Source organism: Metopolophium dirhodum, chromosome 1 (genome assembly GCF_019925205.1).
Source record: "Metopolophium dirhodum isolate CAU chromosome 1, ASM1992520v1, whole genome shotgun sequence".
NCBI lineage: Eukaryota > Metazoa > Arthropoda > Insecta > Hemiptera > Aphididae > Metopolophium > Metopolophium dirhodum.
Window position 1 is genome coordinate 63,882,331 of NC_083560.1, and position 14,928 is coordinate 63,897,258.

The 14,928-nt window shown below is 29.4% G+C and overlaps 1 protein-coding gene across 1 annotated transcript; it reads left to right on the plus strand.

Moving 5' to 3' along the window:
- The first annotated feature begins 11,213 nt into the window (after positions 1-11,213).
- Positions 11,214-14,928, plus strand: LOC132940717 (uncharacterized). Its single transcript, XM_061008432.1, has 4 exons — positions 11,214-11,390; positions 11,715-12,017; positions 13,866-14,054; positions 14,854-14,928. The coding sequence occupies exons 1-4, from the start codon at positions 11,214-11,216 to the stop codon at positions 14,926-14,928; spliced, it is 744 nt and encodes a 247-aa protein (XP_060864415.1).

Genomic DNA, 14,928 nt, shown 5'->3' on the forward strand with positions numbered 1-14,928 from the left:
CAGTTTAAGTTAAATTATCGTCACTTCCGTACCTATTATTATTATTATTATATGCCGTTCACGTGCACTAGCACTGTGGGTATTATTTATATACTATATTATTTTTTACATTGCGAATTATTTTTATTTTTATTTGAATTATTGTACCTATATTAATTGATATATTATCATTATGATTGAAAACCGATTCTTCGTCATAAGTAAATGTATTGCATACAAATGTTATAAGTACAGGATTTCAGTTTTAAAAACAAAAAAAAATCTTTCCCAAGCATATTATGTTTGTTGTTAATTTTTTTTTTTGTAGTTAATTTACGTGTTTCCTGTATGTATAACGTGAGTTTCAAAAATAATTTTTCACTATACCAATATTGTACTACATATTATTATACTATTTATATTTATTCTACTATTTATTTGATTGTCATTTATTATTAAAATCACGCAGAAATACTAAGATATATTTGACGAGTTAAATGTCCATAATCTAATGAGAATTGATTTATTATAACATTTAAAGTTAAGAAATCCGTTTAATGATTAATCGCATATATTTATTATATAAGCTAAAATTAAAAGTTTGATGTTTTACAAAACATTTGAATAGGTACAACTTAAAACATGTATCGCTTGAACAGTTAAAATGTGTTTTATTTTAATAATTTTTTTTGTTTCATAGATAATATATAGCAGTGTTCTACCAAAAAAAAAGTCTACCTAATCAAATATTACTAAACCTATTATTATTGTTATTGTATTGATGCTTTGTATTTTCTGTATTGTGATTATTGGGTATAGCCCACGCCTACGTATAAAAAAATATATCTACATATAATTAAATTAAAATGTGTTTACTTTTTTATAAGCATTAAATAGAATGATTGAGCAGAGTATAAAAAAAATCCAAATTGAGCTAGTTGACAGACTTGACAAAAAATAAAATTATTATTGAAAAGGTAATAATAACAATAATAATTAATAACTAACTACCAAGTACGTAATATTAGTTGAATAATATTCAAATATTAGTTTATCAATTAGTAATTCAAATATTAAATGAAAAACTTTCGATTTTAAAAGTATAATTTTTTAATGTAATTATAACTTTCATGCGTATACCCTATACATAATATTTCATATTCAAACCTTTCAATGTTTACTTAAAATGTAACTTTTAACGTTGAGTCAACATTTCACAACTAGGTACCCAACTTTATGTGATAATGTTAAGTAATGTATTGTGTAATGTTTAATTTATTGTTATAATATTATAGCATATATCATTAATTTATAACAGTAAGTTATAAGTCAATAGTCTAGTGCTGAGCATTATTTTGACCAATCCGGATTACGGATTACAATTATTTAATCCGGTTTATCCGGATTCACGGATCCAATACGTTGAATCGGATTTCGGATCCAATCCGTTGATTCGGATTTCAGATTCAATCCCTTGGTTCGGATTTCGGATCCAATTCGGTTTCATTGTTTTTGAGATATTCAGCTATATTTTCATTATTATCAACCTGAATAATACGAATTACGATCTCAGATCTATGGAAAATCGACTCAATGTTTTAAGACCCCTAATAGCAAATACACCCAAGTTTTCAAGTTTTTCACAATTTATTATTACTACTACTCACTTACTACTCAAAATTGCATTGTACCTATACGGAAAATAATGATACACATAATAGCTAAAAAATTTAAGGGTATTTCATTAACTGTTTTTTTATTTTTAAATAGACACAACAAATTAAGCAAAACCTGTAGAGGAACAAATATTATTTCCCGTATAATTAAAAATCATATTATGTCAACATTTTTTCTTCAAACTCTCATAAGGTTATCTACATTGTTTCGATATTTTCGAATTGCTTAAATAAACTTATACGAAATCATGTATTATATCATTTTCAAGCTGTATGTATTAAAATTCAAAATTAACTACAATCTAATTTCCAAATTTTTATGATTTTGAGGCGAACATTTTAAATGTTTATAGCTCAGAAAGAGTCAAAACATATTAAAAAATGTATTACAGTTAAAATAATTTTGCTGTATAGGTACAAATTGAGTCCCAATACCTGAACGGGAAAAAAATAATAACTAATTGAGGTAATTTATAATAAAATGTTAGTAATTGTTTTAAGACATTTGTTAAGAGTTATAGACATACTCAGTACATTACTACAAATTATAAAATCAATTGCATATTTCTATATAATTGCTACATAAAAATTAAATTTTTTATGAATAGTTAGTAGATTTATTTATTTTTTTTGATTTTTTTTTTTTAACTTTAATGTCCCGCGCTGATTATTGACTAGACTAGGACTTGGGAGTGTGCTGCTTGTCCTGAAATATAAATCTATGCTACTTGACAATCACAGACGTTTCTAATTTCAAAATATAAAATCACATTTTGTAACTCCATATTGGTAGGTATAGGTACTCGTTCCAAAATTAATATTACAATTTTCTATTAATTTTGCATTATTTGATTGAACAGTTATTTGTATAATTGTATACAATTGTAAACAGAAGTATACTGATATTTCAGTGGTATTTTTTTATTCACATTATATATTTTGTAATTTTTTTAAGATGTTTAGTTTTTTAGTGGTTCTTCTAATGAACTGGATGTACAATAAGAAAGGATTTTCTAATATTCATATTTTAAGAGGTGGTAAAAAAGGGATCTTAGATTCACGGTGGAAACTTTTTTTTTGTTTATTAATGGTTGCCTTTGGTTGCAGATTACATATGTGAATTATTTCACAAAGCTAGGTACAATTACGCTGATTTGTCCGTATAAATAAAATAATCCCCAAAATATATTAATATATAAATATTAAATACTCCTAAAAATCCGGGATGATCAACTATGACTTTAATACTAATTTAGGTACACTGTATAAACATTTTTTTCAACTACAAAGCTATAGGCTATATTTTATCACCCACTTCACTGAGTCTGCAAGCTAACACAGGTAGATTGCTTACCTGATAATATACTGTTGGCATAACCATAAGCGAGACTACAGGGCAACTCAACGCGAGATGGCTAAAAATTAAAATATAATATGATTTTGCTTCCATATGTACAGCGGCCACAGCTAATTAAGGCGGGTAACCCTGGCACCCCAATATTCGAATTTTTATGTTTTTTTTTTACCATTAATTGTACTATAATTTGTACCGTATTTTAAAACCAATTTTTTTTTTCAACATAATTGATTTTTCCGAGGGAAATATTTAGGTAAAAATTGTTAAATTGTTGGTACAAATTGGTACAAATTATAGTACAATTAATATGGTAAAAAAAAATAAAAAATTCGAACATTGGGGTGCCAGGGTTACCTACCTAGCAAATTACACCTAAAAGAAGTTAATTAATCACAATTTTTTTCCCGGCCAACTCCCGGTTTTAAAACTCTCATTTTCACTAATAATATAGGTACAAACTTTATCTTATTGTTATTAAATATCAATTTTTTTAAGACTTTATCATTTGTTAATTTTTTGTGATTTGAACATTTTTAACATAGATATGTTTTTTGTGCTAGATACAAGATTTTTTTGTTTCTGACCGAATTTTCATAAGGTTTTCGCTGTGGTGGTTTCTTTTTAACATATTTATGATTCATAGATTTTCCTTGTTAAGGAAAAATACCAAGTAGCTTAGTTTTTTATTTAATTTTTTAATGTAACTTAATATATTGTAGAAAAAAATAGCCACCCTGTCCCCCTTAATCCTAGCTTGTGTATAATACAACGAGTCAGGCTGCACTCGTCATTTAAAAGTTGCAGAATCTATTCAATTTAAGTAGAACGCACTACACGTGACACGTCTACACATAGGTACTTACCATTGTATAAAAGATATAATTTACTTGATGTCAGTTGAAGTGAATTTCAGGTGTTGCGTATTGTAAAAGACTAGTTTAAAAGACGAGTGTATACAATAGGTGAGCTGGTTTATTTATAAATTATAATATAATATAAGTACCTATATAGGCTATAATATATACTCGTATGAAACGTATTATACGAGATATGAAACGTATTATACGAGATATAGGAACTTTAATGTTATTTCATCGTCCTCGTCAGAATGACCGAATGTGCGAGCTTCTGTTTTCCCAAAAAATGTAAATACAATTATTTAAAAAGACGGTTCATCTTTATCGCTTATATTTTGTAATATTATAATACGTAATATGCAAATTTTAATGTTGAATTACAATTACCTCATACATATTATGTTGAAACCATAGTGCGTGTACCTACTATTGCTGTTGAGTCACCGTAGATATAATAGTGATAGGTATAACTCAAGATGTCGAGAAGAGAAGGTGATAACACTCCGCGAAAAGGGTGGCACAATTTTTGACGGCAAAAATGTATTTAACATGAATACCACTAGGCACCGCCACATTACTCGAAGGCTATTATGGTGCATTAAATATAGACATGTTATATTCATGAATTCAATAAAATAAACATATTATAGAGGTAGACTTCCAGTCATAACAAATAGTATTTAAAATATAAATCCCTTCCCAATATTTTTCAAAATTTATTATTTATTTATAGTATATAAACGCCAAACGGCAATTTTAAATTAACAGATTAAGTTTAAATTTAATAGATATAACAATAATATAATAATACAAATACACACAAAATTAGAACATATGGAAAAACACAACATAATTTAAACTAAATGGTAATACCTTAATTTAGCTATATAAATCTATGATATAACATATTTATAACAATGATATTATTTAATTACTTATTAAAATCAAAATTAAGATTGTTAAGATTACGAAGCATTCCGTGCAAGGGGTGATTATGTCCGTATAATGTATTGTGAGTTGGAACTTGGAAGAATGCGTGATTTCTGGAGAAGAAGGAAGGGATACGAAAACATATTTTAGAGAGGAGATCGGGTGCATCTATGGTGCCACCTAGGAGCGAGGTTATAAAGTGCTCATTGGCATCTTGTCGACGAGTTGACAGCATTAGTATTCCCAATGAACTACGAATTAAGGAATAGTCATGCGTAGGGTGAGGTATCTTCATTATGTAGGCAATGTAGGAAAGAAATCTATTTTGTACACGCTCGAGTCTTAGTTCGTCTTTAGCTAGGTAGGGATGCCACACCACCACACCGTATTCTAATATAGAACGTACTAATGAGAAATATAATGTGCAGAGACAACGAGCAGAAGAAAACTGATTAGTATTGCGTTTAATAAAACCCAATACTTTTAAAGCTTTACCTACAGTGACATTTATATGGTGCTCAAAATTTAATGATGGTGAGTAATGAATACCAAGATCTTTATAGAGGAAGACACGATTAAGAGAAGTGCCAGTAAGAGAATAGTTGTGGTAGATAGGAAATCGCTGCCTAGAAAACGACATAACATGACATTTGCTTATATTAAGGCTAAGACCAATGGAGTACGCCCAACTTGCAAAAATATCTAGTTCTGACTGTAGGATATGACATTGATTAAGATTGTCTATTTTAAGGAATATTTTTATGTCATCAGCAAAAAGAAGGAGTTTAGCCTTAGTGATCCATTTGGTTATCGAGTTTACAAACAGAATAAATAAAAGAGGACTAAGGTGGCCTCCTTAAGGGACTCCAGATGGTATCACAGCTAACTCTGAAATTGCATTTTTGAATTTTATGAATTGTTTTCTACCTGTGATGTAAGAGTGCAACCAAGATAGTAGGGGATTCCCAATGCCTAAAGACTTAAGCACCATTATGAGGCAATCGTGGTCCACTGTGTCAAATGCTTTATTAAAGTCTGTAAAGATTACATCTACCTGACCTCTGTGTTCGATAACTTCTGATAAATAAGAAGAGAAGGCAACACCACTTGTTACGGTTGATTTATGTGATCTAAAACCATGCTGCTCACTTATAATAAGATGATTAAGACTACGCTTTATTTTGGAGTATACAATCGATTCAAATAATTTACCAATATGTGGTATTATAGAAATTGGTCTGTAGTTTTGGATATCAGAAGCGTCACCAGATTTCAGAACAGGTGCTATAGAGGATATTTTCCAAACCTTAGGAAAAATACCTAAATCTAATGAACGCCTGAATAGTAAATAAATTGGATAAGCAATAGAAAAACGACAATTGTACAAGCATTGAGCGGATATGCCATCTGGACCATTAGAGTAAGTATTTTTTAACGATTTAAGAGCGGAAAAAACATCTTCGACAGTAAACATTATATCGGAAGGAAGTTCATAGGATAAGTAATCAGATGAGCCAGTAAATGGTGGAAGTTGGAAAGCCGAGGAGTTGAACGTCGAGGAGAAATGAGTTGAAAACAGATTAGCTGATTCAGTTGGAGTATTTGAGGCAATATTACCGAGATGGAGTGATGACGGAATTGGAGGTTTCTGTTTTAGATTATTTACAAATTTCCAGAATTTGGAGGGGGAAGATGATAGAGCCTCCTCGGTATGCCTATATGATCCGAGTAATCAACTTTTGACTGGCGTTTACATTTTGCTCTATATTCAGAGAAAACAAGATAATCAGATATCGACTTGGATCGCTTTTAAACTGCATGGGCTTTCTTCTTGGTTATTATAAGATTTTTGAGAATGGTGGATGTCCATTTAGGAAATTTAGAATGTGAAAAAACTTTGATGGGAACAAACTTATTTATAGAAGTGCATCGTTAAAGACAACAGCAGAATCATCAACTGAATAAAGCGAAAAAGTATTTTCCCAATCAAACGATCCTAGATAACGGAGCATCGATTTATAATCAGCCAATTTATAATCACGGTATTTATGACTGTCTTGAGCAGTTATCAGAGTTGGAAGTGGAAAAGATATAAACAAAGGTGGGTGGTAAGCATCCGGAGAAACGATTGTTGAGTGTTGGCAAGTTGGACAGTAGGTGTGTCAAAACTAGAAAAGACAAGGTCAAGAAGGCATCCACGGGCATTAGGCACTTGATTGAGCTGGTAAAAATTATAGTACGAGAAAGAATCGACAAGATGAGTAGAAATGTTAGACATGGTACCAGTTGCAAAAAGACCTTGGTTGCTTTTTGACCATTTAATAAGAGGTAGATTATAGTCACCACAGAGAAGAATAGATGTAGGGTTGGTAGATGATATTAAGTGTTCGATAGAGCTGGTATGGGCCTCAAAATCTGGGAGCGTGGACATAGGTGGTAAGTAAACTGCACCTATAAGAATTTTAAATGAATTAATGGACAGAAGGGTATATACTTGCTCGAGCGTATTGAGATTTGTACAGGTAAGAGATGTTTTAATATAAGACTTGGTTGCAATGAGAACACCACCTCCTCGTGAGTAGTTACTGTTAAGATAATTTCTGTCAACCCTGAAGATTTGATAGCCATTGAGGCCAAGTTCAGAGTCATGGACGTCAGGAGAGAGCCATGTTTCTGTGAGGATAATAACATCATAACAAATAAAAAGGGGAATAGAACTTCTAAAATTACTTAATTTAGTTTTTAACCCACGGACATTTTGGTAGAAAATGTTTAAACTATTTAGATTACAATTCAAATTATTATTATTTTTAAAGCAGTTTACAAAATCAAAAAATTCAGTAGATGTATTAACAGATAATTTACAAAGATAACATGAAGCCAGGGGTACCAAATGAAAACATTGAGGATCGATGAGATATGATGATGATTGACTGACGTCACCACAGGTCCCTGGGTGGTTCAAGCTGGTTAGTTTTTTGCAAGGGTGACATGACGATGAGTAGTATGGTTTAACTGAAAATCCTTAATTGCCTGGACAATGGAAGGAACGCCGTTGAAATGTCTGACCACTATATTATTTTCTTCGTTCTTCCTACGCTGTTCCAAATCGGCATAAACCTGACGTACTTGTTGCCGCTCCATTAATGTACGATCACGAACAACAGACACCAATAATGGTGAGTCGGTAGCAGCACGAGAGCGCATACCGGTTACAAAGTCCTTAAAGAATTTTTGGGAAGTGATCTTTGATGAAAATATGACTTTTAATGGACGGGGGTTCTTACCAATAGTGCGACCCAACCTGATCATCTTCACATCTGGAGGCAAATACATAACAAGTGGTAGAATGGACTCAGACAGATGCTGTAGGTCATCAGATAAACGTTCAATTGGTATAGTAGCAGAAGATTCAATAAGTCCGTGGACGATGGCATTAAAAGAACATTTTTCTCTTTCTGATAGTTCTTGAAGAAGCTGAGGGATATTGTCTCCAGATGAAGAGGGCAATTTACCCACGCCAGATTCAATGACACCGATCCTATTGTTGAGAGTAGAAAGTTCGTTACGAAGAGAGGTATTGTCTGCTCTTACATTAACAATTTGTGAAGCTAGTGAGTCAACACTAGCTTGAAGTTCACAAAACTTTTTATTGAATGAAAGGGATAGAGCCTTACATTGAGCAAGAGTAGCATCCTGAGTTTTACGCAAGGCCGAAATTACTCGATTAAATTCTTCAGACGATAGTGGGGTGGGTGAAGGTGGAACTGAAGACTTGGCAGATCTGAGCAACATTTGCTGGTCAGAGACTGCAGGTGAATTAAGATTATCCGAAGACATAGTTGAATTTGTGGCAGATAAAACTCCTTAAATGAAAAAAGATGCAAGACAAATAGCAGTAGTAGTTAAACGCCTTGAATAATCAGTTAAAGCAAAATAATCTGATTCCATTATAAACGATAACGTAATTAGGATGACCTTGTCACGTGCCACGGACGAAATGAAGATAACGAGAGTAATAATACAATCGTGTATACGTGTGCACTGTGCTGTAATGAGCAGCAAACGTCGATAAGATGTATTAAATATAAATTTACCTTCACTTCTTGAACAAAAGGAAAACGGCCTTTAATGGAAATATATTAAACAGACTGACTCAACATCGACACCAGTCTGTACGCGAACTTTTTATAATTTTTTGGACTTAAGAATGAAAAAAAACTGACTACTATGTCCGGTAAACACAAAAAGAGAGCGCGGAGCTAATTAATATTACTGTTATTATCTTCTGTATTAATATGTAAAATGATTATAATTATTGTAAGAACTATGACTGTCCCAGTAGTTTTCACAAGCGACGTGAAAAACAAAAGAAAAATTAAGGAAAAACGGGAATTTTTACGCAAAATCTGTTTTCGAAGAAAAATCCTTAGTCACAGTTTTTATTTATAAGCATTTAAAGTTCAAATTTTGACAAAATACGGAAAAATCACGAAAATTAGCAAATTATTTTGAGTTGAGAATTCATAAAAATTTTTCTTTTTAAATCTAAGATAATATATAAGATTACTCATAAGTTTGTCTACCTTTATCAAAAAAAAAATGTCTACAAGAAACTTAAATTAAATTTTTATGAGCGTCTGAAATTTATATTTTTACAACATTGATATTCACTCAATTTCTCATGTAACAATTTTCTTATTTTATTATAATTAAAAAACAAATGACTGTAGATACTTGAAAATTTCACTGAATGTTTGTATTAGCATTTTCTATATACCATAAAATTTATAAAATATTTTGACTCTTTTTGAGCTGTTTACGGACATTGTCAGTTTTCAATTTTTTTAGTTTTTTTTTCTATAAATATCAATAAAATTTTATTTGTTGGGTAAAAAAGCGTGAAAATTTAATATAAGGCTCCTGATATATCGTTCTAATAGCAGTTGAAAAATATTAAAAATACATAGGCACAATTTTTTTTTATAAGCATTTAAAGTTCAAATTTTGACAACATTTATCATATTTATAATTTATTAATTATTTTGTGGTTAAAAATGTATAAAATGTTTAACTTTTATGGCTAAAGATTGAAAATTTGAAACAAGGCTCCACGTAAATAGGTTATATATAAATTACTTTATTCACAATAATATCATCAAATATACTTGGTAAAATCATAGGCTGACTGACCGTTTTCGCTCAGAATCGTTTTTCTTATACAATGATATTATATCATTGAATTCAAATTTAACACCATCCATTACAGTGACCCACTTGTAACCTACTGTACAGCAGAGCGACATCCACTTATCCACCTTTTTTGATTTTCATTTCCTATACACCATACATTTTTTTAAATATTTCTTTTTGAGCTGTTTAAGGACATTGTCAGTTTTCAATTGTTTTAGTTTTTTTCTATAAATATTAATAAAATTTTATTTGTTGGGTAAAAAAGCGTGAAAATGTAATACTAGGCTCTTTATATATTGTTACAATAGCAGTTGAAAAATATTAAAATACATGGGCACAGTTTTTTTATGTGCATTGAAAGTTCAAATGTTGACAAAATTTATCAAATTTAAAGTTTAATTATTATTTTGTAGTTTAAAATGTATAAAAGGTTCAACTTTTATAGCTAAGGATTGAACATTTTAAACAAGGTTCTACGTCAATAGGTAAATATATAAATTACTTTATTCACAATAATATCATCAAATATACTTAGTAATATCATAGGCTGACTGACCGTTTTCGCTCAGAATCGTTTTTCTTATACAATGATATTATATCATTGAACTCAAATTTAAAACCATCCATTACAGTGACTTACTTCTAATATACTGTACAGCAGAGCGACACCCACTAGCCCACCTTTTTTTTTATAAATATTATAATAATAAAGGATTAACTGCTAAAATAATTCAAAATGTATTTATTATTTAAAGAAATATATAGTTTTTTATTGGGAAGGATTTTCCTTAGGAAGTTGGATTATTGGTGTGTTGGAAATTATAGGTTAAGAATATACCTCTGCACCACCAAAAATTGGACCCAATTTACGCCACAGGTGTTTATAGGCTATATAGTGTGATAATATTAAATATGTAAAAAAAAAGGTAATGTGTGTCATTCCTTCTTGTTTTATTATAGTGGATTCAACTAGAAATAACGCATAATATTACTCTTAGAATGACCATGATAGACAATAATATTCTGGTATCATATGCTATTGTAATTGTAAGTCACTGGCTAGTCAAAGAGTTTGTAATAATATGTATACATTTCTTAGCATTATTATTTATTATGTAAACAAAACAAAACATTAAATTTTTTAAAAGTATGTAATCGTACGTGATTGCTAAATTTAAAAAAAAAATTATAAGTATATAAATTGTTATCGATAAATAAACCATGTATGCGGACGACAGCATTATGTGCTGTCTATTTCCGAATAGATGTAACTCGTTTCCCCAAACGCCAGTAGTTATATTTTCGAGTGTATTGGAATATATAAATATGATCATCGTCTTAAGTTCATATATCTTCATAGTTTGGAGCTTAACGCGAATAGTGCTACAGTTTGTAGAGGTAAAATTAAAATTAATATTATCTCATAGAGGTACAGTGATAGTTCTGTGTTGAACCACTAATTTAAAATGGTGCAATAATTCTGTTATTTTTAGCACGTTTTCATTTAACGAATATTCGTGACACCTTGATTGTATTGTGTACCTACCTATATTTCTATAGAATAGGAATAACAATACAATTAATAATATATTTGTGTCCATGTGTAGAATTGAGAACCCCAAAGTAACATAATTTCTTAGAAACTAAGGGTAAATTTTATTTGACAAAAAGTGAAGTAGTGAGTGTACAATAAATTTTTACATTTAATAATTTATAATATAGGTACCTAAATTAATTGATCAAAACAACTCCGAAGACAATCGCTTAGAGGAACAATCACTTCGGGAAGATATACAAACGAACCGTACGAACGAGTATTTATCCGATGAAAATAATTCTGATGGATATGGTGACAGACTATGTTCGGATTCCGACTTAGATGTTTCTAATTCCTTTCAACGACGGCTTGACAGAAAAAATAAATCATCTTCTGATTGTTACAATTCTACTTTAGATTCATCCGAAGAAGTTGTTACTATAGATATGAATAATCTAAGTAGAAGAAGTTCCAACTCCGGCAGACGAGTAATTTTATTAATTATTACCCAAATAAATTTTTTTCGACCTACGGTCAAAAATAGTATTTTATTTTTCTACTTAATAAATAAATATGTCAGTTTTTTGGCTGCATACCAACTGAGCCCCATTTACAAATCTTTTGGATAAAATTGAGTTGAGTTGTTTTAGCCTTGTACCCATATAATAATTTAGTCTTGAGGTATTTAAGATATTATACTAGAGTATATTTACTCTTGAGTCTATATATGACTCTTATGTATGATAATAAAGTTAGTCCCGTCAAATTTAAAAAAAAACATCCTCCTATTTTTACATACTTGTAGGATTGTTATTAACAAAAAATAACACTGTGGTGTGGTTGAAAATGTTTTTTATATTGTTAATTTCGAAAAAATGTACTAATATATAGGTACATGTTTATGTATATGTTTTAGTATGTACTTATTTAATTTATGTATCATTTGGTTGATTCAAATATTAAATAAATACAATAGTTAAATGAATGCCTCATGTTGATAAAAAAAAAAACGCATATGATACATTTTGTATTTATTTAAATCTTGTTTTTTATTTTGAATGCATTTTAAACTGCATTTTTTCTCTGATTTATTTTTCAATGGCTTTTATTAAGTTTTAATTTTTTCTATTGTTTAAGTAGGTATTTTTCATTTTTAGACACAATTTTTAATTTTATCCAACAAAATCTTATGATAAGACACATTGTCATCTCAATGACTCAATTACCTATTAGGTATGTAATATGTTTTTCGTTTCCAAATCGTGGACTCAATTGGTATATTTATTGTTTATCAATTATTAGTATAATATTTTTTACCTGTTCAACTATGGGACTCAATTAGTATGAACCACAGTTTTAAATTTCGATACTACCAACTTACAAAAATAATTTTACAATTGCGATGGAAAATTTAAGTTTGTAAGCTTTTATACTAATTACCGTTTTATAGTGTCTAAATATTGTTTACATCTCATATTATCCACATTATAAAAGAAAATATATGATATTATTATATATTAGAAATGTTAATCAGATAATAATACATTTCCTATGGTATCCTAAATTATATTAATGAAATATAAACAATAATAATTACAGTAATATTACAGTTATTATAGTATTATTAAACTAAAAATAATTGTTTAATGATTCATTGTTCGTTTGAGACTCCGAGAGTAAGCAGTGTGGAAGCTAAAATATTCCATGAACCTACAAAACAAAATTTAAATACTGAGTTATAGACATTGTAATTTCACACACCCTAATTTATTAAATTATAGGTAGTTTAAATTTTAACAAATATCTATATAATTACAATCTACATTGATGAAGTTAAGAATGTCCCCACAAGTCTAACACAAAAAGTTTAAAAGGTTAAAAAACAAATAAATAAAAATCTTTATATATTTCAGAAAATGTAATTTTAATTTTATTAATTTATTATAACGAGTATAGATGGATAATAATTATAAAAAATATTGGATACAATAAGGAAATAAATAAACGATTAAACTTGTCTGCTATTTTTAACAAACAAACTTGGTATCTCTTATACCGCTATCGTATTTTTTTTTTTTTTTTGTATTTATAACCCATACTTAACTTCTAAAAGTTAAACAGAACTAAATAATAATAAACAAGTGTTTTCAATTTTACTATATACGATATACCTAATACAATCATTACACAAAAAATACAAAATAATGTTATTTTTAATTTGTATACATATAATTTAAAAAAAAAATTATATACATATCTTTATTAAAGGTAATATAAAGTTGTAAGCATTTTAAAATTATTATATATAAATTATTGTATATTCATTTTTTGTTCAGAAGTATAGTAGTACCAGTGACGAGAAAGAAGAGCGTAATCACAACATGGAACACCTCGAAAAACATGATTACAAAATGATTGCCCTGCATCAGTCTAAGTTAACTGTCATTGATGAAGATGATTTAAAATTTCTGAATGTGGCCCAAGATGATACGAATAATGACCAACCTAGAAACAGTAGAAACACGGTAAACTTAAACTTTGGGTGACAATGCGTGTATTGTACGTTTGTGTGACGCGTGTAGGTACCTGTTAACCACAACATGTCGGATGTTAGTAAAATTTGTATCTGTGCGCATTGAGTTCGAAGGGAAAAATTTAGTTTTATTCGCATGAATTTTGAATATAAAATTTACATTATACCATAATACCATTGATTATAGATACTAGTATTTACTAGTTTTGGGCCTTCATATGCTAATAGGTAACATACTAGGTAATATATTTAGGTATCCCTCTACCTGCGCATCCGAGTTGAGTCCCAAGTATTAGGTGCTAATCTCAGGTACTACACTAGTAAGTTGGGTCCCTAATATTTTTTGGTGAGTAGGTACTACATTTTACTTTATACGATATACCTAATACAATCATTACACAAAAATACAAAATAATGTTATTTATGGGCCGGTCAAAAATGTTGCCCCCTGCCCATCTCAAAAACTAAAATGACGCCACTGAATTAAACTATACTAGTATACTACAAATATTATCATATATTATTAATTATTAGTAATACCTATCTTAATTTATATTAAACTCATATACAATATTATTCATTAAACCTTATACAATAACTACCTATATTATGCATTATTACGTTTGTAACGTACAAATAAAAACAGAACTAAATGCATTCCCTTCAAACGTTTTGATTAAAATTCGTGAGACTTTTTTTGATTTTAAGGTTTGAGGGAGGGGCCTTACTTGCACGTACGTAATATCAACTTAATATCATGAATAATTTATAATGTACTTATATTGTTGTAGATACCTGCAGTCTCGGACACAGATTCAATTAACGAGGAGCAGCGTCAGAATAAACCTTCCGACCATCCAACATAA

What these genes read in the sequence shown, in the direction of transcription:
- LOC132940717 (XM_061008432.1), top strand. Translation starts at nt 11,214, where the DNA reads ATGTATGCGGACGACAGCATTATGTGCTGTCTATTTCCGAATAGATGT. An exon ending in TAGTGCTACAGTTTGTAGAG is followed by an intron (nt 11,391 to 11,714) that starts GTAAAATTAAAA and finishes TTTATAATATAG; the next exon opens with GTACCTAAATTAATTGATCA. An exon ending in CTAGAAACAGTAGAAACACG is followed by an intron (nt 14,055 to 14,853) that starts GTAAACTTAAAC and finishes ATATTGTTGTAG; the next exon opens with ATACCTGCAGTCTCGGACAC.